The 19,567-nt window shown below is 37.6% G+C and overlaps 2 protein-coding genes across 2 annotated transcripts in view; both read right to left on the bottom strand.

Moving 5' to 3' along the window:
• Positions 1-6,521: 6,521 nt before the first annotated feature.
• LOC132279600 (uncharacterized) lies at positions 6,522-7,843 on the bottom strand. Its single transcript, XM_059781622.1, has 2 exons — positions 7,538-7,843; positions 6,522-7,347 (listed from the first exon to the last, which is right to left on the bottom strand). Exons 1-2 carry the CDS (start codon positions 7,544-7,546, stop codon positions 6,988-6,990), a joined length of 369 nt encoding a protein of 122 aa, XP_059637605.1. The 5' UTR covers positions 7,547-7,843; the 3' UTR covers positions 6,522-6,987.
• A 174-nt stretch (positions 7,844-8,017) lies between these two features.
• The window catches only part of LOC132277628 (T-complex protein 1 subunit beta-like), a 19,481-nt gene continuing 7,931 nt past the window's right edge, over positions 8,018-19,567 (bottom strand). The window contains exons 8-15 of the mRNA XM_059779468.1: positions 18,798-18,883; positions 18,583-18,691; positions 18,396-18,462; positions 17,472-17,674; positions 17,203-17,279; positions 15,630-16,115; positions 9,029-9,344; positions 8,018-8,493 (exon numbers count right to left, since the gene is read on the bottom strand). Of these exons, the coding sequence (XP_059635451.1) occupies positions 8,347-8,493; positions 9,029-9,344; positions 15,630-16,115; positions 17,203-17,279; positions 17,472-17,674; positions 18,396-18,462; positions 18,583-18,691; positions 18,798-18,883 (1,491 nt within the window). The 3' untranslated portion in view covers positions 8,018-8,346. The remainder of the gene's footprint in view (positions 8,494-9,028; positions 9,345-15,629; positions 16,116-17,202; positions 17,280-17,471; positions 17,675-18,395; positions 18,463-18,582; positions 18,692-18,797; positions 18,884-19,567) is intronic.

Genomic DNA, 19,567 nt, shown 5'->3' with positions numbered 1-19,567 from the left:
TGCTACCACCGCCTTCTAAAACCACCACCTACATCACTACCACTTTCCACCTCCACCACCATCAACTATCGCCACCATTTCTTAATGTTATTTTGTCAATTAAAATTATTTGTCACTAACAAGAGTATTTTGGAGAATTTAATTTGAAATTCATTATATTCTAAATTTTACATTAGTTCATTCCTATATATTTCATATTTAAAACCAAACAATATAATGAAAATGATCATTCCACTCCCTTTTTTTTCTCATTCTATTCTCACTTGCATTCCATTACATTCCTACACACTAAACACAGTCTAAATTCCTTTCTTAATTCTTTTGTGGCCCTAATTCCTTTCTTTCTTCTTTTTTCTTTAACATCAATTATCTCAAATTTTTTAAAAATCTTTTTCCCCTCTTCTTCCCCCCTCACAGTCTTGTATTCTTCCAACCTATTAGGCATTACTTTCTTTTATTATGCAACCCAAATTTATAGTTTCTTTGCCCTAATTTCATGTTCTTTGCTCTAATTTCATGTTCTTTGCTTATATGTAGTCAAATTGAATTATCCAGTAACGTAGAAATCGAATATGGATTTAATAAGGGATGATCCATCGGACTATCAGATCGGATCGGATCGTAAAATTTCCTTATCGGATTTGGATCGTAAAATTTATGTAATACCCCTAATTTTCAGAGCATTAATTAATTAATTTTAATTTCATTTAATTTAATTATTTGACTAATTATTTATTATTTTATTTTTTTAATTATTTAATTATTTTGATGTTAACTGACTTGATGCTTGTTTGTTAATTAACTTTTAACATGTTTTATCTATTTGTTTAGTTGTTTTATTTATTTATTTTATGCAAGGGAGTTGGGCTTTGATGGAGGTGAGTCATACTAAGTCCTAGATGGGTGTGGATCATAGGCCCATGGTTGTGTGTGTGTGTGTGTGTGTGTGTGTATTATTCTGTATATATATACATATATTATGTTGTTAGTATTATTAGTGTTATTATTATTATGGTTACTATTATTATTTTCATTGTCAGACTAAAACTAGTATTAGGGTTACGTGGGTAGTGTAGTTATATATATATATATATATATTACGTGGGTAGTGTGTTTGTGTAGTGTAGTTATATTATAGGGTTTTATTACGTGGAAAATAGAGAAAGAGGCAGAGAGGCTCGGCAGAGAGAAGAAAGAATCGCAGAGAGGCTCGGCAGAGAGAAGAAGAAGTTGTGAGAGAGGGAAAAGGACTACCCGAAACCAAAAAGGGAATGAAGGAGGTTATGCTTGGGTAGAACCGAACCAAGAAGAGTAGACGACAGTAACCCGAAGGCTGCCAGCATTAGAGAAGAAGGTGGTTGGTTTTTGATCCAAAACCCTAAGGTAAGTTCTATGTTCTACTCTTCTTCTTAGCATCGTTATTCTATACATCTTTAGTTAACTTTAGGGACTTTAAACAGAAGAAACTAAACCTGTTTTAATGATGTGAATCGGACTGTAATTGCACTGTATGTATATGTGTATTGTGTGTGCGTGTGTATATATATATGTGTTGGGAAACGTGCTAGTTTTAAAAACTTTTCGAGGGATTTAAATTCATAGATCTTGATTCATCACATAGAGACAAGTTTTATGCAAAAAAATAAAATAAAATATGATGTATTATTCAACTAAAAGATTGAATACTTACATCAAGGTTTGAGTAAACCTCAGATCTCTCCTCTAAAGTGAATGTTCTCACTTATTGTAGATCCCTTTTGCTAGACATCTTTTCCATGGATCTCCATCTTCTTGGTAATGGTCTTGCCTTTAGGAATCACTCATAAGCCTCCTTGAATGACCTTGGAAAACTAGGCTTGTGGGAGCCTCCATTAGATGAGAACATAAACCCTAATTTTCTAGAGAGAGAAAATTTATTCCTTTTTCCTTCTCATAAAAATCACCCCCTAAAATATACATAGACCATGTATATTTATAGGCAACATAAAAATAAAGAAAAGGAAACAACAAATCCTTCTCCATCTCTAATTCATATGTCTCAAATCTAATATGATTCCAATATCAAGTTGGGCTATGAGTGAGAATCCATTGGGCCTATTATTTTATTGGCTACAATGAATTAATAATTGGCCCGGTCCATGGACCCAATTCAATTAATTCATAAATTAATTTCTACTCCACTAAAAGAAATTAATTGAACTCCAATTAAATAATAAATAACCTCTAAGTCAATATTGCACTTTGACCCCTCTATGCATAATTAGTTATCGGATAAATATAGCCATCAATCCGACTACTTAATTAATATATTTATTTTGGTACCTTTGATTATTTCTGGCTCGATCACAATAAAACATTTGTTTGACAAAAATAATAATTTAAATAAATAAATATATAATAAATCATTTTGTCTAAAAACACACGAAGGCCTTCGAATTTACTTTGTGATCAACCATAATCAATACAAAATAAATACAAGTAGCAATGATGCAAATATTGAAAATATAACCCTCTAACTATTAATTACATAACTACCCAAAGTGTCGGTCTAAGGATCCCGAAGAATCCGCCGAACAAATCAAAGTAATTATTAATTAATAAAAGAGTCTATACTTTTCTCATACTTAAGAGTCAAATGCCATGACGGTGATAGGGAGTAATTGCATATGACGGCTCTCGCAATATATCTCAACCTAACGCGGATCCAGTTCAAGTCTTAATTAATTATGAGTCCATCCATAATTACCGACTATGAACAATTTATAATTACTATTTATATATCATGCATTGATTGTCATCACATACATATATATAAATATTTCTTGTAATTAACTGGACACTATCAATTTCATAGTGAATTGAAACATAATATATTGAATTCACCAATTATATAAATCATAAATATTTCAGATATGTCAGGAACATATGTCAATACAATCCAGATAGGAATTTGCTATGCCAGGGCATATAAATCCCAACAATATGTATATACAATGTTGAATCTTGAGAATTAACATGCTAAATATATGTTCTACTTACTTCAATCATGTACCCATGCTCTGTAATAATTATTGGGACCATATGGGACTTAGTATGCATGATTAGGACCCTTAACGGAGGAGTACGGACTGGAAAACAGAGGCTTAAGCTAGAGAAGACAACTTCCAGGTAGAGTCAGTTGGTTAACGCAGAGAGTCAGCCGACCGATTTAGGGAAAACAGCCAACCTATTTAGGGGAGTCAGTCGACCGATCTCACCTGCTCCTTCTGTTCTTTTGTTATTGTTTCCAGATTTTTGTTTTGGTCCATTTTAATTTAACTAATTGATATTAATGAACATGGTATATTCCCAGTATGCATAATATACATTAATATGCAAACATATAGGATGGTAATGGACTTTAAATGATTTATAAGTTATTTATGTGGTTTATAATTGCTATAATTGTTTTAATAATTGCAATAGATGGTAATATAATTTTAATCATGCTTATTACTATATTGATGATCTTGGATATGATCTATTTTAGCTGTTTTGCCATTGTTAAATATGGCTATGTTGAGTTTAATAATTGTATGAGATGAGATCATTGAGATAGTTAATTAATAAGCTAGGCTCTTTGATATTTACACAATTGTTAGATATGGCCTTGTTAATTTGATGAGTAGATGGGCTGGCTAATAAGTCTAGATACACTACATCGTGTCATTATTAGATATGGTTCTATTGATGATGGTATTACATTATATATATGTATTACCCTAATATGAGTTGATTTGTGCTCATTATTAGATATGGTTCTATTGATGATGGTATTACATTATATATATGTATTACCTTAATATGAGTTGATTTGTGCCTTGGGATCAGTGGTTGGGATTAAGGCATATATTGTCAGAGATGAGTAGCTGGATATAGGAAATGTGTGAGCCCTCGTAAAATGAGACTCTTAACCACCTTGTGTGTGATTTTTCATGAGAAATTCACTATCCGGCTAAGACTGTCCTATATTTCAGTGAGTGTCTTTAGTGTGTATATATATGCATCGACTATGTAGCTATTGCATGAGTTTGGATAAGGATGTATCGTTTATTGGTTCTCTGATTGGGTAGTTGTAGAAAGAACTTGTTTGTGGGTTTTGACTGACCTTTGTTATATTTTTTAGGTCCTCGCCAGTACCAGTCTTATAGGTCGTTCATGCAGATCAGATTCCAGTAATTATCTTTACTCTTCCGGATTTATCGACGTAAGATATTACTTCATGTTTTTATTATTCAGACTCAGATATTTATTTATTATTCAGTTATGAGATTTTATTAGGGGTCCATGATATACGGATTTCTGAGTTGTATTATGGAGATTTGTTTACTATTGGATTTAATAGAGTTATGGTGTCAGAGGAGTTAAGGATTATTAATTATTATTTTAGTTTTTCTTTTCAACGTTATTATTTATTTTATTATTTCCATTTGTATTATGTGCTTGCTTTAAATATTAATTATTTGATATCTCCTGATCTTTGGGCGAGGACTTGATCAATCTAAACTCAAATATTGGGGATATCACAATTTCTTTATCGAAATCTGATCTGTTAACAGGTTTACTTATCAAACATGTTTAAATTAGGGTTAAAATTATAAAATTCTCCTTTACTTTCCAGCAACATCATATAACTTTATAAGGTGTAAGAAACCCCTTTACTATATATATATATATATATATATATATAAAGTGCAAAAATTACCCACTCTCTTTTAGAATATATATATAAATTCCTATATTTTAAATTTTTTGTGCAAATTATCCCTGATCAACATTTTTGATCAACTTTTTTGTTAACACCCCAAAATACCCTTAAGGGAATTTTAGATTTTTTTAATAAATAAAAAATTTTAAAACTAAAAAATTGGGGTTTTTATAAAAAAATTTAAACACACCCTTATTTATTATTATTTATTTATCAATAAATTAAATTTTTTTATTATTATTATTCTAAATTTTAAAATTTTATTGTCCTGAGGGCATATTTCAGTCTTCAAATTGAAGAATTGTCCTTATTTGCTCAAGTTGAAAAATATAAGAGAATTTTTTAAACACCAAATAAGTATTTGCACATCTTATATATAGCAAGGGTTTCTTGCACTTTACCAAAAAAAAAAAAAAATCTTGATGGTTGAGGAAGGAAACTGGGAGAGAGATTTCCTCATCGGAGTTCTAATCGACATTATTGGCTACTGTGGAAAAAGACCATTAAGTTAAGAACAATTTAGTTCTTTTAATTCTTGGATCACTTACATCATTATGACATCATTTTTTAAAATATTAAAATCGATAATTGTTTTATAAATTCACCATTGAGGTCCTAGTAATCCATCCAAAAAAATACTATCTTCGTCTAAAAAATAGTCTTTTGGGAACCAAATTTATCCATAGTGGATCCATAATGATGTGATAATTTACTTTTTATAACCAACGGGTCAGTGGCCTAACAGTATCAGCCTCTTACTTCTCAAAAGGAAATCAGCCAACGGGCCAGTGGCCTAACAGTATCAGTCTCTTACTTCTCAAAAGGAAATCAGAAGTTCAAGTCTCAGTAGATATGTGTGTGTACTAAACTAGGAAAAAAAAATTTACTTTTTATTAATTCAATGTAGAAAAGTTAAAATGATAATATACAAAAAAATAATAATAATAAATAAATAAATAAGAGACTTATTTTAAAACAACTAAAAATAATAATAAAAATAAAATGAACTATATTTTGTGAAACGGAGTAATTGAAAATATTAGTCTATGGCTGCTTACTCCATCTCTCTCTATCCCCTGCTCCCTGTAACTCCATCAGTTTTTCTCCCTGCTCCATTCCATGAGAGTGGGGAGGTGAAGTTTCCTGATAACAAGCTAATAAATTCGGCGTGTCTGAATAAGTTTCATTCTGTGGGTGGTTTTCACGCCATTTTGCTTTTGTTTGTCTAGATCTGCTCATGTTTTTCCTTGTTTCCGACTTCCGACTAGACGGGATGAATCTGTTATTTTCTTTACGATTAGATCTCTGATCTATGTAAATTTTTATTGTCCCCGACTTGTTTTGTTTTTGTGTGGGGTTTGAGAATTTTTTTTCCAGTAAGCGCCTTGTAAATGTAATTTTAGAACCGTCGCCTTGATAATGACCTAACTTTGACCGTTGCCTTGGTTGTTTCTGATATGTTCATAGTCCTTTTTCAATAAATCTAAAACATGTTTTTTATTTTTTTGTATTGCTTCATAATTTATCTGACTTTATCTAATTTGACTTTTGCTTCAATACTGCCATTGATGGCTGGGCCTTTCTGCCTTTGCAAGAAAATATATATATATCAGTCTATGTCACGTGGATTCGCATGGATATTTTGTCCCCATAAATAAATTTGTCCACGTATAGAGAGAGCCGTGTCTAATCAGAATCCTAAAGTGGGATATTTTGTCGTCCAAAATACAAAAAAGGTGCCCTTGATGTGGTCCCCAGTGGAGTGAGAACCGTCTGGCCACAATACCTCATTTGATAGCAATTAAATCACAAGGGTAAATCAGTAATTCGGTCTGACTTCTGTTTACGTCAAATTGATAAAATAAAACCGTCAATGAACAACAAAAAAAAACAATCCATTATTTTTTTTATTTTTTAACCTGCTAAGAACAAAGCCAAAGCCATACACTTGAAGAGTCAGACCTGAGGAGCATAATTGCAGCACCGACTTAGACAAAGTAGTAGGAAAGTCAAGGAGATGGCCCCACAGCAGGTAAACAAGATCAGTGAAAAAATCTTGAATACCATGACGTCACGATAGAAAGCACCGTCTGAGACCAGCGGGAAAAGAGTCAAAGAAAGAACTCGCCAACACGCAATCAATATCTTCAAAAAAATCTTGAAAAAACGTCACCCATGACGTCACCAAGTCGGCCTCCAAACAAACAGAAGCCGACCACCACAGTCTACCCAGCCCAAAACTAACCGATCACGCCTACCGAAGCACCAAGAACCTTATATTCCGGCCAACTACACAGCGACGGGACATCCATCATCCAAAAACCATCCAATATCGTAAAAACAGAAAAAGCTATACACAAAAACAGTCCTTTCACATAACGCCGTCGCACAAACTTCCACTTCAAGCTCGCCGGAGACCACCGCCGCTCGTCTGCCCAACCAGAACAACTCATCGGCGGCCAATGAAACCCTAGCCTCAACCATCCGTCCGGCAAAACCCTTCGCGTCCGAGAACGTTTCCTTGACGCCCTACTCCAAACGATTGCTAGCAATTCCAAGGAACTCCCAAGCAACGAACCATTAGATACCAAAAGAAAACCCTTCCCAGACCCAAATCCAACCCAAATTCAACGCAAGACACCACGGAGGACCGATTCATCCACATCAGATAACCGAAAACCAAAATCAAAAGGAAAATAAAACAGAATAAGGGGGCAGAAAACACCACCAAAGCCACACAAATATTGTAAATTTAGCGACCGAAAAACGAAAGCGAGAGTAACTACATACCAACGCCATATCGCCAAGGACCGATCAGCCCACCCAACACAGGTATGGTGCAGAAAACCCACAAGATCCACTCAACTGAGATGGAGATCCACACCAACAATCAGCCAAACCCCACCAAAAAGATCGCGATGATCGCAAAACTAAAACTCTCGATGAAACGAGACACTCTCTCTACAGAGAAAACCTCGACAGCAGCGAGGAACTATCAGTTCTCTTCTAAAAAAAGACCATAAATTTTTTCAAAACTTAAACTGCTAACCCAATACACAAGACTTGAGACATGCTGTACGCAGCACAGCCCCGCATCGAGAGACATGCTGTCCGCAGCACAGCCCCGCATCGAGAGTTTCCTGTTTTGAATCGTGGATTACAATGAAGCTATCTTACCGTTCACCGTTTCCCCAAAAAGAGTATTGGTGCTACTACTACTACAAAAAGTATATTCAAGCGATTGCATTACAGTTCAGGATGCACAGAGACTGGTTTTAAGTGTTTTTTTCTCATTCAGAACAAGAAGAGGTTATCAGTAGTGTAATGCACAGCAGCAAATCTCACCTGTTGTACATCAGCCCTCGCTTGATAATTAAAATGTTGAGTAGAACAGGCAAAATTCATATATATGTCTAAAAACAAAAGAAACTTCTTAAAAATGTCAAACACCCCCTAAACCACTTCTATTGCAAAACCCCAGTTACACTCGTTAACAGATAATCATAATATTACACACCTTAACATTAACAGATGCCAAACATTCAAGAGTGCGCGAGGAAAAATGTCCTTCCTTACCTTCGCCCTAAAAGTCGATGGTTTCACATTCTGTTCTCTCTGTGCCGCGGAGCACAAGTGATGATCTCATCCACTCTTAGAATCATCTCAGCTGCCTCGGTTGCGGAGAGCAATACAGCCTGTTTAACTTTGAATGACTCGGATATCCCCAGCTCTGACATATCTCCTACCTGCCAAAAATACCCCAACAGTAAGCATACAAGCGGTTTCACAAATTAGCAAACAGGAATTCATATAACATTCTGCCAGAGAATCTAAAGACATTCACAATGCTGCACAACAGATCAAAAGGTCCAAAATAACGCTCAACCTACAATGACAAGGTTTACAACGGAAAGGCATGACCCTCAAATCTGAAAAGTAAAAGGCAGTTGGCCCATCACCCATTTGGCTATGTAATTATGGAAGTCATGTCCCCAATTCTAAATTGCCATTTACCCCCTGTTAAACAAGCTGATGGGACCAGCGTAAATTTTGCAGGACACGAGAGTTCTGTAATGCCCCATTTTTTTCCCTTCGAAATATATGAAGTTTATTCTCCATGCAGTTACAACATAAGAGGGGGCCAATGTCCAGAAAAGCCATTTTCACAAAATGAGCTGACATTGTCATATCATCATGCATGTGCTCTCCAAAATTATGAAGATAAAGCAAGCACTCCATAGTTAAATTCTTCTACTTTCCAATTTTAGATGTGTTACTTACAGAACCAGAGATAACATCAATCCCTACAGTGCTCCCCTCCTTGTGGTGCTCTGCGCGGAGCTGAGCAATCAACTCTGCACTGTCCAAACCAGCATTGTCAGCAATGGTAGTTGGAATTGCCACGAGTGCCCTTGAGAAAGCTTCAATAGCATGAGATTTTTTCCCAGGAGTCTTCCAGGCCAGCTCATCCACAGCTTTTGCCATCACCATTTCAGGCCATCCACCTCCGAGCAAAACCCTGCTGTCATTTACTGTCTGAGACAGCACACACAAAGCATCATGCAGAGATCGTTCAGCTTCATCAAGCACATGAAAGCTGCCAAAAAGAGAATGAAGTTGCACATCAAATGTTACATCTGCATGAAGGGTAAAGGAGATGATCTCGATTCCTATGTCACAACAAAAAATGGAAGAATGCTGACAGGATAACTAGTTCAAAACACAATTAAGAAAGCAGATAATGTCTGAGTCAAAACATACACATACTGAGAACATGTCCAACCATTACGCGGTCTAGTATTGGATTAAATGTAATTCTTGTTTTGATCTTTAATGATTTTTCTATATATCAAATCTTCTTCTTTCTTTCTTTCTTTCTTTCTTTCACAAAGGGCCTGTTCACTAAAACTTTCACTTTCTGATTTTCACTTTCTCCAAAGTAAAATCATAATTTTACTTTCATGAGATGAAATAGAAAGAGAAATGATGTTTAATAATATATTCTCCTTTCAATATTTTGAAAGTAAAAACATAGAAAATGAGTTTAATAATTTTAATTTTGTCTTCTTGGTCATCTTGTGTGTAAGAGATGGGTAACAAAGTCACAGAGGCTTCTTGCGTCTGATATCAATATACACACAAATTATTACAAACATATATATATAGGTGCATTTCTGGTTGAATTTACCTCTGTATATCCATGGGTATATAGAAAAAGTATCGAAAGAGATTGACGAGGCTGATATTCACCTCCTATAGACCAGACTCCAGAGCCTCGAATTACTGTGTGCCGATGCCTGAATCCATGGAAACTAGAGCCTCGAATTTGGGTCTCTCTCTCCAATGCCGGAATCCACATACAAACTTACTGGGACTAGAACTTTGGAGTATGAATTGCTTGTGGATGTGAATTTGGGTCTCCCTCTCCGATGCCCAATTGCCGGATTCCTTGCTTGCATCATCACAGACTCGTCGCTGTTCGGTCCGCCGGTAAGTTCAGTCCGGCTCAGCTTGGAGTCACTGCTCGCCGCCGCCGTTAATCTACTTTCAGCCAAGGGGCTTAGGTAAAACCAGTAGAGAGAAATTAGAGAGAGAACGTGTTTCTATCTTCTCTCTCCTCTCATTGGATGCAACTCGTCCAGATAGAGAGAGAGCAGAGAGAGCGATACTAATAGAAAGTGTGGTGGGTGGTGCCTTCCATCGTTGCCGGTGGGTGGTGTCTTCTATTGTCGCCTATGGGTGGGATGAGATGATGATGATAGAGAGGGAGATGACGATGGCGGTGAGAATGGTGGGGTGAGATGATGATGATAGAGATGGAGAGGATGATGGGTGAGTAGAATGCTACAGTAACAAAAAGTATTTTCTATGTACAATGTAGGAAGTAGAGAAAGTAACAAATTCTCACTCTCTCTTTCCTTCATTAAATGTGAAAGTACTTTCTAAAAGATGAAAAGTAAAATTATATTAATAAACATGATTTGTACTTTTACTTTACATTTTATGAATTGACAGTAGAAAACAGGAATTATTCCAGTTAGTGAAAAGGCCCAAACTGAACTGGAACTAGTCCAAATGACAAGCAGATATAACTAGATCTATTGGTGATAAACATAAACTTGCATTAAAGCATGATTATATGCCCCGAACTGTTAATTTTTGCTCAACCAGTCAACACACAATTTGAAGTATAGTGTCACGTTCCGATTCCTAACGACGCCATGAGCATAGAAGACACGCATGCTGGTTGGCTAAGAACATTCATTGACTGAGAATGGTTCCAGGGAAGGGGCGTGCAGGACCACAAGATGGTACCTCTTCAGAGTTCAGGCAGGTCGACTCGGTTCAGTTCGAGGTGCTTTTCGCTAGTCGTGGACTTGACTATGAAGAAGGGAGTTGGCCATCCCTGCACAAACTGGTCGGGAGCTGGAGCCGTTCCCCTGACGAGGCCAAGGCAGGCCGAAACCAGTCAGCATGTATCCTTGGGAGGGCAAGTCGTGGTGGCTGACCAGGGCGCTTGCGCGAGCTAAAGCAATGCCTTAGTGCCGCACAGGCAATGCCGCTGCGCCAAATCTCTAGGCCCGTGACAAATGATATCAGAGCAAGACTTGGGGCAAAGCACAAAGGGGTGCCCCCTTGTCGATCCGGGGGTCTTGAGAATGAAGTGGGTGCACTAAAGCGTCGGTGGGCAATCAATGCTGTTGGAGGAGAGCCTCCATCTCCCCAGGAAGATGCGCCCTTTGAAGCCAGAGGGCCGCGCGCATCGGATGGCCGGAGGGCCGCGCGCACCAAAGTTCTTGCAAGTTCAAAAGGCATGCAAACCGTTGTGAAGGGCGGGTATCAAGTCAGCCAAAGGGCTCTTGTTTGCTCGGGGTGTCGCGGAGGAGGCATAACGTGGGGTTGCGTCCAGAAGAAGTGGGCGTCCCTTTAGCCCGAAACCCTATCATTGGGCGAGTGCAACCAGGGGTTGTACAAGGAAGCGATGGTGGGCAAACGAGCATACCACTTGGAGGAGAGAGAATTTGGAATGTTGGACGCAGCGGAGTCAGCGCCGCACTGCGACGAGGGCGCAGGATTTGGGTGGGGGAGAATGTCACGTTCCGATTCCTAACGATGCCATGAGCATAGAAGACACGCATGCTGGTTGGCTAAGAACATTCATTGACTGGGAATGGTTCCAGGGAAGGGGCGTGCAGGACCACAAGATGGTACCTCTTCAAAGTTCAGGCAAGTCGACTCGGTTCAATTCGAGATGCTTGTCGCTAGTCGTGGACTTGACTATGAAAAAGGGAGTTGGCCATCCCTGCACAAACTGGTCGAGAGCTGGAGTCGTTCCCCTGACGAGACCAAGGCAGACCGAAACCAGTCAGCATGTATCCTTGGGAGGGCAGGTCGTGGTGGCTGACCAAGGCGCTTGCGCGAGCTGAAGCAATGCCTTGGTGCTACACGGGCCGTGCCGCTGCGCCAAATCTCTAGTTGGCCCGTGACAATAGGGATGGTCGGACTACCATTAATAACATGGTTATACAACCCAAACCATCAAAATAAATATCAAACTACCCAACCCCTTTCCAGTTGCCATTAAACAGAGATGATCCCACACACATTAACACATTCCCTTGGCACCCCAAAACAATATTTGGCTTAAATCCCAATACTTGAAAGTAAAATAGGCAAAAACATGTGAAAATCATTTGCAATGACATTTAGCATAAAATCCAACAGCAAACATTCAGAATCCAAAGTGACCCCATTTCTAACGAACACAAGCCATGTATGCTCTAACTAATAGCACTAGTGTCCATCTTGACGATAGTTCGTTCAGTTAACTATAGATCTTCCATCAAAATTTTAAAACTACCCCAACACAAAGGATGTATATAGCCATTAGCCAAAAAGACACAACTACTCAGGTTCTGGAAAAAGGTTTTGGAAATTAATTTAATGTTTAAACATGTTCATATTGTTCCACATCCAAACCTAGGTAATGAACCTGATAATGTTGAAGCATCAAAGAAGAATATCTTATGAACAGCTAACAATCTTATCAGCAAAGTTTCATCATCGTCATCCTTGCCTTAATCCCATATGAATCAAGTCAGCCATATTAATTATTTTTCTCCATTCTATTCTATCACAAGTCATTTTGCCTATTATATTTAAATTTTTTAAATCATTTCTTATAACATCAACCGTGTGAGTTTTGGTTGGCATCTTTGTCTCTTACCTACTATGAAAACTAATCGTCCTCTTCTTACTAGTGCATTACAAGTCTATGCTATATATGTCAATATCACCTAAGTTTGCTTTCTCTTATTTTATCACTATAGATGTCACACTTAATTTTCTCCCACACTTCGATTAATAACCCTCATCTTCTAGTTACTCCTATCATCTATCTTAGCATTCCCATGTCAACTACATAAATATGTTGTTTCTTTTTCAATGCCTGAGTCAGCCACATTAATTCTCTTTATCCATTGTATTCTATCACAAGCCATTTTGCCTATTATATTTATTGTTTTAAAATAATTTCTTATAAATTCATCCATGTGAGTTTGGGTTGGCCTCTTTGTCTCTTACCTTCTATGAAACTAGTCGTCCTCTTCTTACTAGTGCATCTACAAGTCTACGTTATATACGTCGATATCGCCTAAGTTTGCTATCTCTTATTTTATCACTATAGATGCCACTCTTAATTTTCTCCTACTTTAATTAGTAACTCTATCTCTTTTAGTAACTCCTACCATCTATCTTAACATTCTGATGTCAGCTACATAAATAAGTTGTTGTTTCTTTTTCAATGCTTACCGTGCTATTTTGCCTTTGGTGCTTGTGGAAGGAAAAGAAATAATAGGGTTCATGGTGGACAGTAGAGTTGCTGCAGATATTGCTTCTGATATTTTTTTGAAAGGAGCTCAATCTATAAATTTCTCTCCAAGACCATGGTATCATGCTGTGATTTCAAGTTTACTATTATTGTTGGTTGAGTAGGTTGTTTTCCTTTCCAATGTGCTTGTGTGAACAGAGTTTTCCACGTTTTCCTTTCCAACGTGCTTGTGTGAACAGAGTTTTCCACTTTTTGAACTGTACCATATTGTTACATATTCGTATTAAAATTTCAATCATTCGGGAAAAAATTAAATAAATATTAGAATAAAACTTCAATTCCATGCGTAATGTTGATTATGCATCTTCTAAATTATGATTCATTTGAATTTTTCATGAATGCCAAATATGGGATGAACATTCAAATCTTACAAAAAGTAATTGAAAGGTCTAAGAATAAGTGAACAACTTATTATTACACCAGGTTTAAGTCGATCCTACTTTCTGTATGTTAACTACCATCTACTCTAAAAGCTTAAACTATTAGAGAGGGTGTAACTTTAATACTTAAATCCTTCAACAGGCCCTCTCACGTGTGGCCTTTTTTTTGGTCCAACACGTGTTTTTTCAATTTTTTTAATTAGGGTGACGGTGAGGTTTGAACTCGAGACCTTTGACTCTGATACCATGTTGAAAGAAAAATAAAAGTTGAAGAGAAAAACTAAAACATGAAGAACACAAGAATATATTGTAGTTCAGCCACTAGGGCTTACATCCACGACACACAAAACCCAGAGGGCTACATCTCTTTCATTACATTCTCTCTTAATTTTGTTTACAATAACCACCTCTATTTATAGATAAATTGGGGACAGCTTATAGCTATAATAAAGGAATTACACAAAAAGTCAAATACAAATATAGCAACTTGTTGCCCAAGTATAACAACTAAACATTTTGTTAAGGAGTGATCTAAGGCCTTAAATCACTCGTATAATTATTCTCCAACACCCCCACCCCCTCCTCTCCTCAAGTTGGTACACAGATATTTAACTCAAGTGTCCAATTTGAAATTAAATATAAAGTTGTCGAGAGTCTGAGACGAGTTGATCTAGAAATCCGAGTTGATCCGAATATCCGAGACGAGTAAAGTATAGAGTAAGGTATTATAAACCTGCTCTGATACCACATTGACTACCATCTACTCTAACAGCTTAAGCTGTTAAAGAGGGTGTAAATTTAATATTTAAATCCTTCAACACTATATAGAACCAAGAATATTTAGGATACAATTATTACACCAGGTTTAAGTAGGGGAAAAGGCTTGTTGGTGGTGGTTGTTTCTTCTCTTTTTGCTAGTACGATTTGAGGTTCAGTTATAGTGGGGAGATAATAGTTGCTAGATTTCAAGAATGCAAATGAATCATAATAGCAAAAGCAAAACTAAAGGCTAGTGGTGGTCCATCAAAGCTAGGTTGGACGGCTGGACTAGTATAGGACTATGCTTTGGCATTATGTGAACCTACACTGCAACGACTCAGGTATATGTTTCAGGCATGGGTACGTTTTTACAGTCAGGCGTGTGGGTATGTTGTTAACTGACTTATTCCTCAAGTCCCCAAAACCAAATACAGACACGGCCAATCTTTGCATCTTTTACTTCTCTCGAGTAAAAAGATGCTTTTATGTAATACAGTATGTTCACTATGAGAACTTGTTTTAAAGCAGCAGTGTAACAAAAGGAATATAATAAGAGAATTTTTGCGCAATTATATAATAAACTTGAATCATCAAATATGCTATCTAGACACATTTTGACCAGCGGACACATATACATATGTCACATCCATAAGCTAGCATCTCGTGTCCAGCACGAGTACTTCACTCATTTAGAAGGGTCGTGTAACACATATTTGCACAAAGTGAGTGCTCTCAACTCTAATGCACATTATCATGCTTCATAGTCCAATATTTTACGAGTGCATCAATCAACAACCCTTAGCAAGAGCAAAACTAAATCAAACAAAAAAGCGCAACTGTCAAGATAATGTACCTCGCACCTCTTAATACTATTGTACATGCCTGACCCATCTCAACACCAGAAAAGTGGATCAACTTATCCTCGCCAATCATAATTTCCTCAATGAGCTTGCAGTGCCCAAGCTTAACTGACTCTGGATTGTCAAAAGTCGATGCAATCTCACCGCCAGTGACTAAAGCAAGGCGCTCAATTCCATCAAAATCAGCATGCTCAATTGCAAGGATTCCTGCATCAGCAAAGAGTTCCTCTGGGAAATTGTAGATCAACTGTCGGTTAACAAAGCAGTTAATCCCATGAGCTATAATCTTTTGCACCTTCTCTCTCATTTTTTCCTTTTCAGCCCCTTCAATCTCTGCAACCCTGGACATTGAATCAACACGAACACGTGCCCCATAAATTTTCACTTTATCTGTGTCCATTGCAGTATTTGCCACCAATATCTTTGCGTTCTCTATACGTTTTGGTTGTCCAATACCTATCTTTTTGTCTAAAATAAATCTGCAAAAAAAGTAGAATGCCAATTAAGAACCAAACCATTTAGTAAAACTGCAGACATGGCATCGTAAAGAAGAAAAAATAATGGAAAACCCATAAATTAGTTACTGAGCGGACAGAGGAGAAGAAAATAAGTAAATGGCATGTCTGCTTTATGTTGGCATGTCCATCACGTGCCCATTGCGTGTTCGCGACATATCCAAATAGGAGAGATATACACATTTTTGGCGTGTTTGACACATGTCGAGTCATGTCTAACGAGTGCCCGTGTCCAACACGAACTTTAATCGAATCCATGCTTTCAAGGATTCGAGTTCACGGTGGGAGCGTCCTCATGAGAGATTTATTCTTATTCTTTTGTCCCTGCCCCCAAAAAAATTAAAAAATACATATACATATGACATAAAACACATGAAAGGGTGCTAAAAATTTGGTGATTTTATAATCCTAAAAAGCAATCTCTTATCTTATTCCATCTAGAATCTAAAAAGAAATTCTAGGAAGGGAAACAGAAAAAGATGGATAGATAGATATACAGATGGAGAGAGAGAGAGAGAGAGAGAGGCCCAGTACAGATTGGGGTTCATGAAGTTTACAGATCATTCTCAAGTTGATTTTAATCCTCTCCAGATAGAAATGGATGGACTAAATCTTATTAGGATGGCAAGAAAAAGTTTTGATATTCTTCCTCCCCGCGAAAGCATAAAAGTCAAACTAATTACAACCAGCAGCAAAAGATAATTAAGACACAAAGCCAAATAGTTAATTAAGCTTTGGTTAAGTTTTCAGTTTCCTCAAAACCTGAAAAGAAAACGAAATCAATAAAGTTAAAAAGATTCAGAGTTTTATTAACCAAACAAATATTCAGCATAAGTCATCCGTGTAGTCCTAAAAAGTAAAAATATCAAGAGTTTTATTGAAAGCATAAAGAAGACTCTAATATTCAGTATAAATCATCTGTGTAATCCTAGAAAGACCCAAGACCTTATCAAAAGCATATAGAAGCCTCCTTTCTGCAAGATCTGCTAGAGTAATGCAAATGCAGTGCTGTAAATGGAAATCAGCTGATTCAATTCGTAAAGGTACTCACCCCTCATCTAAAAACGAATCTTTCAGTGATCCTCCAGGTTTCTTAATAATCTGGATGGATTCTAAGTTTGTACTGCCCTGCCATTTCCCAGGAAAAAAAAAAAAAAAAATCAGACAAACATACATAAAATATTTCAGCCACAATATGAGACCAGAGGCATCAAACTAGAGTAGCATTTCTGAAAGCATGAAACTTCTAGAAATTTCAAAATGAGGGATAAAAACATAAAAAATAAGAAGACATGGTCAAGTTAAAAGTGAGTGCCTTACGCAATCTACTAGATGCATCAAACTTGAAGAAAATTGGATACGGATTACTTTCTTGAAAAGAGTGAATTCCGCTACGTGAGTCCGGCAGTCCAGCAAAAGAATCGGTGAAAACCACTCATACCCAAACCAGATAGGCATCCACATGAAAAACAAAAATTTCAGAAGCAAACCTAATTTGAGTGAACAACACAGCACAATGTCTCCTGATTAATAAAACATTACAAGTTTTCCTCTTTCGCCTCAAGTTTTCTAACCTTGTCATCATATACTCCCCATTACAACAAAATACTGAAGTACAGTTTTACATAACTACATGATTTGCAACACATGACAGATAATTGATTGACACCCATCCCACAAACCTGATATCCTACCGATGCATCAACTAATCCATCCCTTAATTTGGTACCTGCAGGCATTTTTATTCATGGGGAACTTTCTAGCAGTTTTTTATTTTTATGATTAAATCCTCCTATTAAAGGGAAAATTAAAAAAAAGACAACTTATACATGCAAGATTACCAATATGACCGTATCCAAATAGTATATGGCTGAAAGAGCCACTAAACAAAATTAATTAACAATACAGTAATTATACTAATTTAGTTCAAAATGCCCCTCTATGCTCTTCCTCAATTTTTCACTTTCTCTCTCCGTATCACCACCACCTACCAAGCTACCACCATCACCAATACCCACCACCATCACCATCACCATCACCCACAAGTCACCACCACCACCACCACTCACTGGCTACCACCACTCCAACACGGCATCGACCACAAACCCTCCATTTCATCTCCCATACATATATACACATATACACACACACCCCCGCAAATCTCCATCTTCGTCATCTATATATATATATATATATATATATATATATATATATGTATGTATGTATGTATGTATATATACTGACCATCACCACCACCCCCACTGTCCATCACCACCACATCGACTATTTTTGTTGCCGTCCTCCCTCCCACCTCCAGTTCCGATTCCACAAATTCATAGAGCACTCAAAGCTCCCTGGCGACTTCGACGAGTCGTCTCTCGAGTTCCAGCGCAAGATCCTTGAACGGTCCGATCTAGGCGAAGGGACCTACCTCCTGCCAGCGATGCACTGCATTCCGCCTCAGCCGTTGATGGCCACCGCCAAAGAGGAGGTGGAGCCGGTCATATTCAGTGCCTTGGACAACCTGTTCAGTGCCACCTCTGTGAAACCCCAAATCAATCCCCTTTACCAAATGCCAGTGCTCACAAGCCAAGCACGCCGAATCGGATGCCATTAATTGCACAACCCACCCAACCCCAAATTCACCTCCATCCCCACCATCCACCACCACCAACCACAATTTCAACTCCATCCCCAGAAACGATCAGTAGACCAAGAGCATAACTCGTCACCTTCCAACGTCCAACAGTCCCAATGACTAGCAATCAATCCGGCAATGTGATGGGTTTGGGCTTGGGGTTGTAATTGGTATTTGGGTTTGTGAATGGGTCTTGCGGCTTGGGGTTTAGGGACTTTTTAGATTCTATTTAATGATTACAAACAAAACCCCAAGATTTCAGTTAGTGTTAATGTAGATTATTGGGTCATTTGAAGATAGATGGAGCTAGGGTTTGGTTGGAAATTTTTTTTGCAGAAAAGTGAGTTGGAGAAGAGAGCGCCTGATGAAGAATGCCGGAAAAGCCACCTGGATCACCGGCACCACCGCTTTCTGAAATTGAGGGGGAAAATCTGTCTTTTTTTTTTTTTTTTTTTTTGTGAGAAAATGAAGATCTAGGTTTTATGATGATGATGATGATGGGGTGGTGGTTGTGGCGGTTGAGGTGTGATGATGCGGTGGCGGTGGTATATGTGGTGGGGGTGATTGGTGGTGGTGATATGTGTGTGTGTGTGTGTGTGTGTGTGCACGCGCACCATTTATACAGAGAGAAAGGGTGAGGGTGATTGGTGATATATATATATATGTATGTGTGTGTGTCTATATATATATATATATCTATACAGAGAGAGAGAGAGATGGTGGGGTGGTCCTTTGGTGGTCAGTGGTGGGGGGGGGGGGGGGGGGGTGGCGATGGTGG

Source organism: Cornus florida, unplaced genomic scaffold, assembly GCF_030987335.1.
Source record: "Cornus florida cultivar Cherokee Brave unplaced genomic scaffold, ASM3098733v1 CherokeeBrave_3.0.0_Hap2_Chr10, whole genome shotgun sequence".
In the NCBI taxonomy this organism is placed as follows: Eukaryota; Viridiplantae; Streptophyta; class Magnoliopsida; order Cornales; family Cornaceae; genus Cornus; species Cornus florida.
Note: the sequence above shows the minus strand (reverse complement) of the source record. Positions and strands in the feature narration are given on the sequence as shown.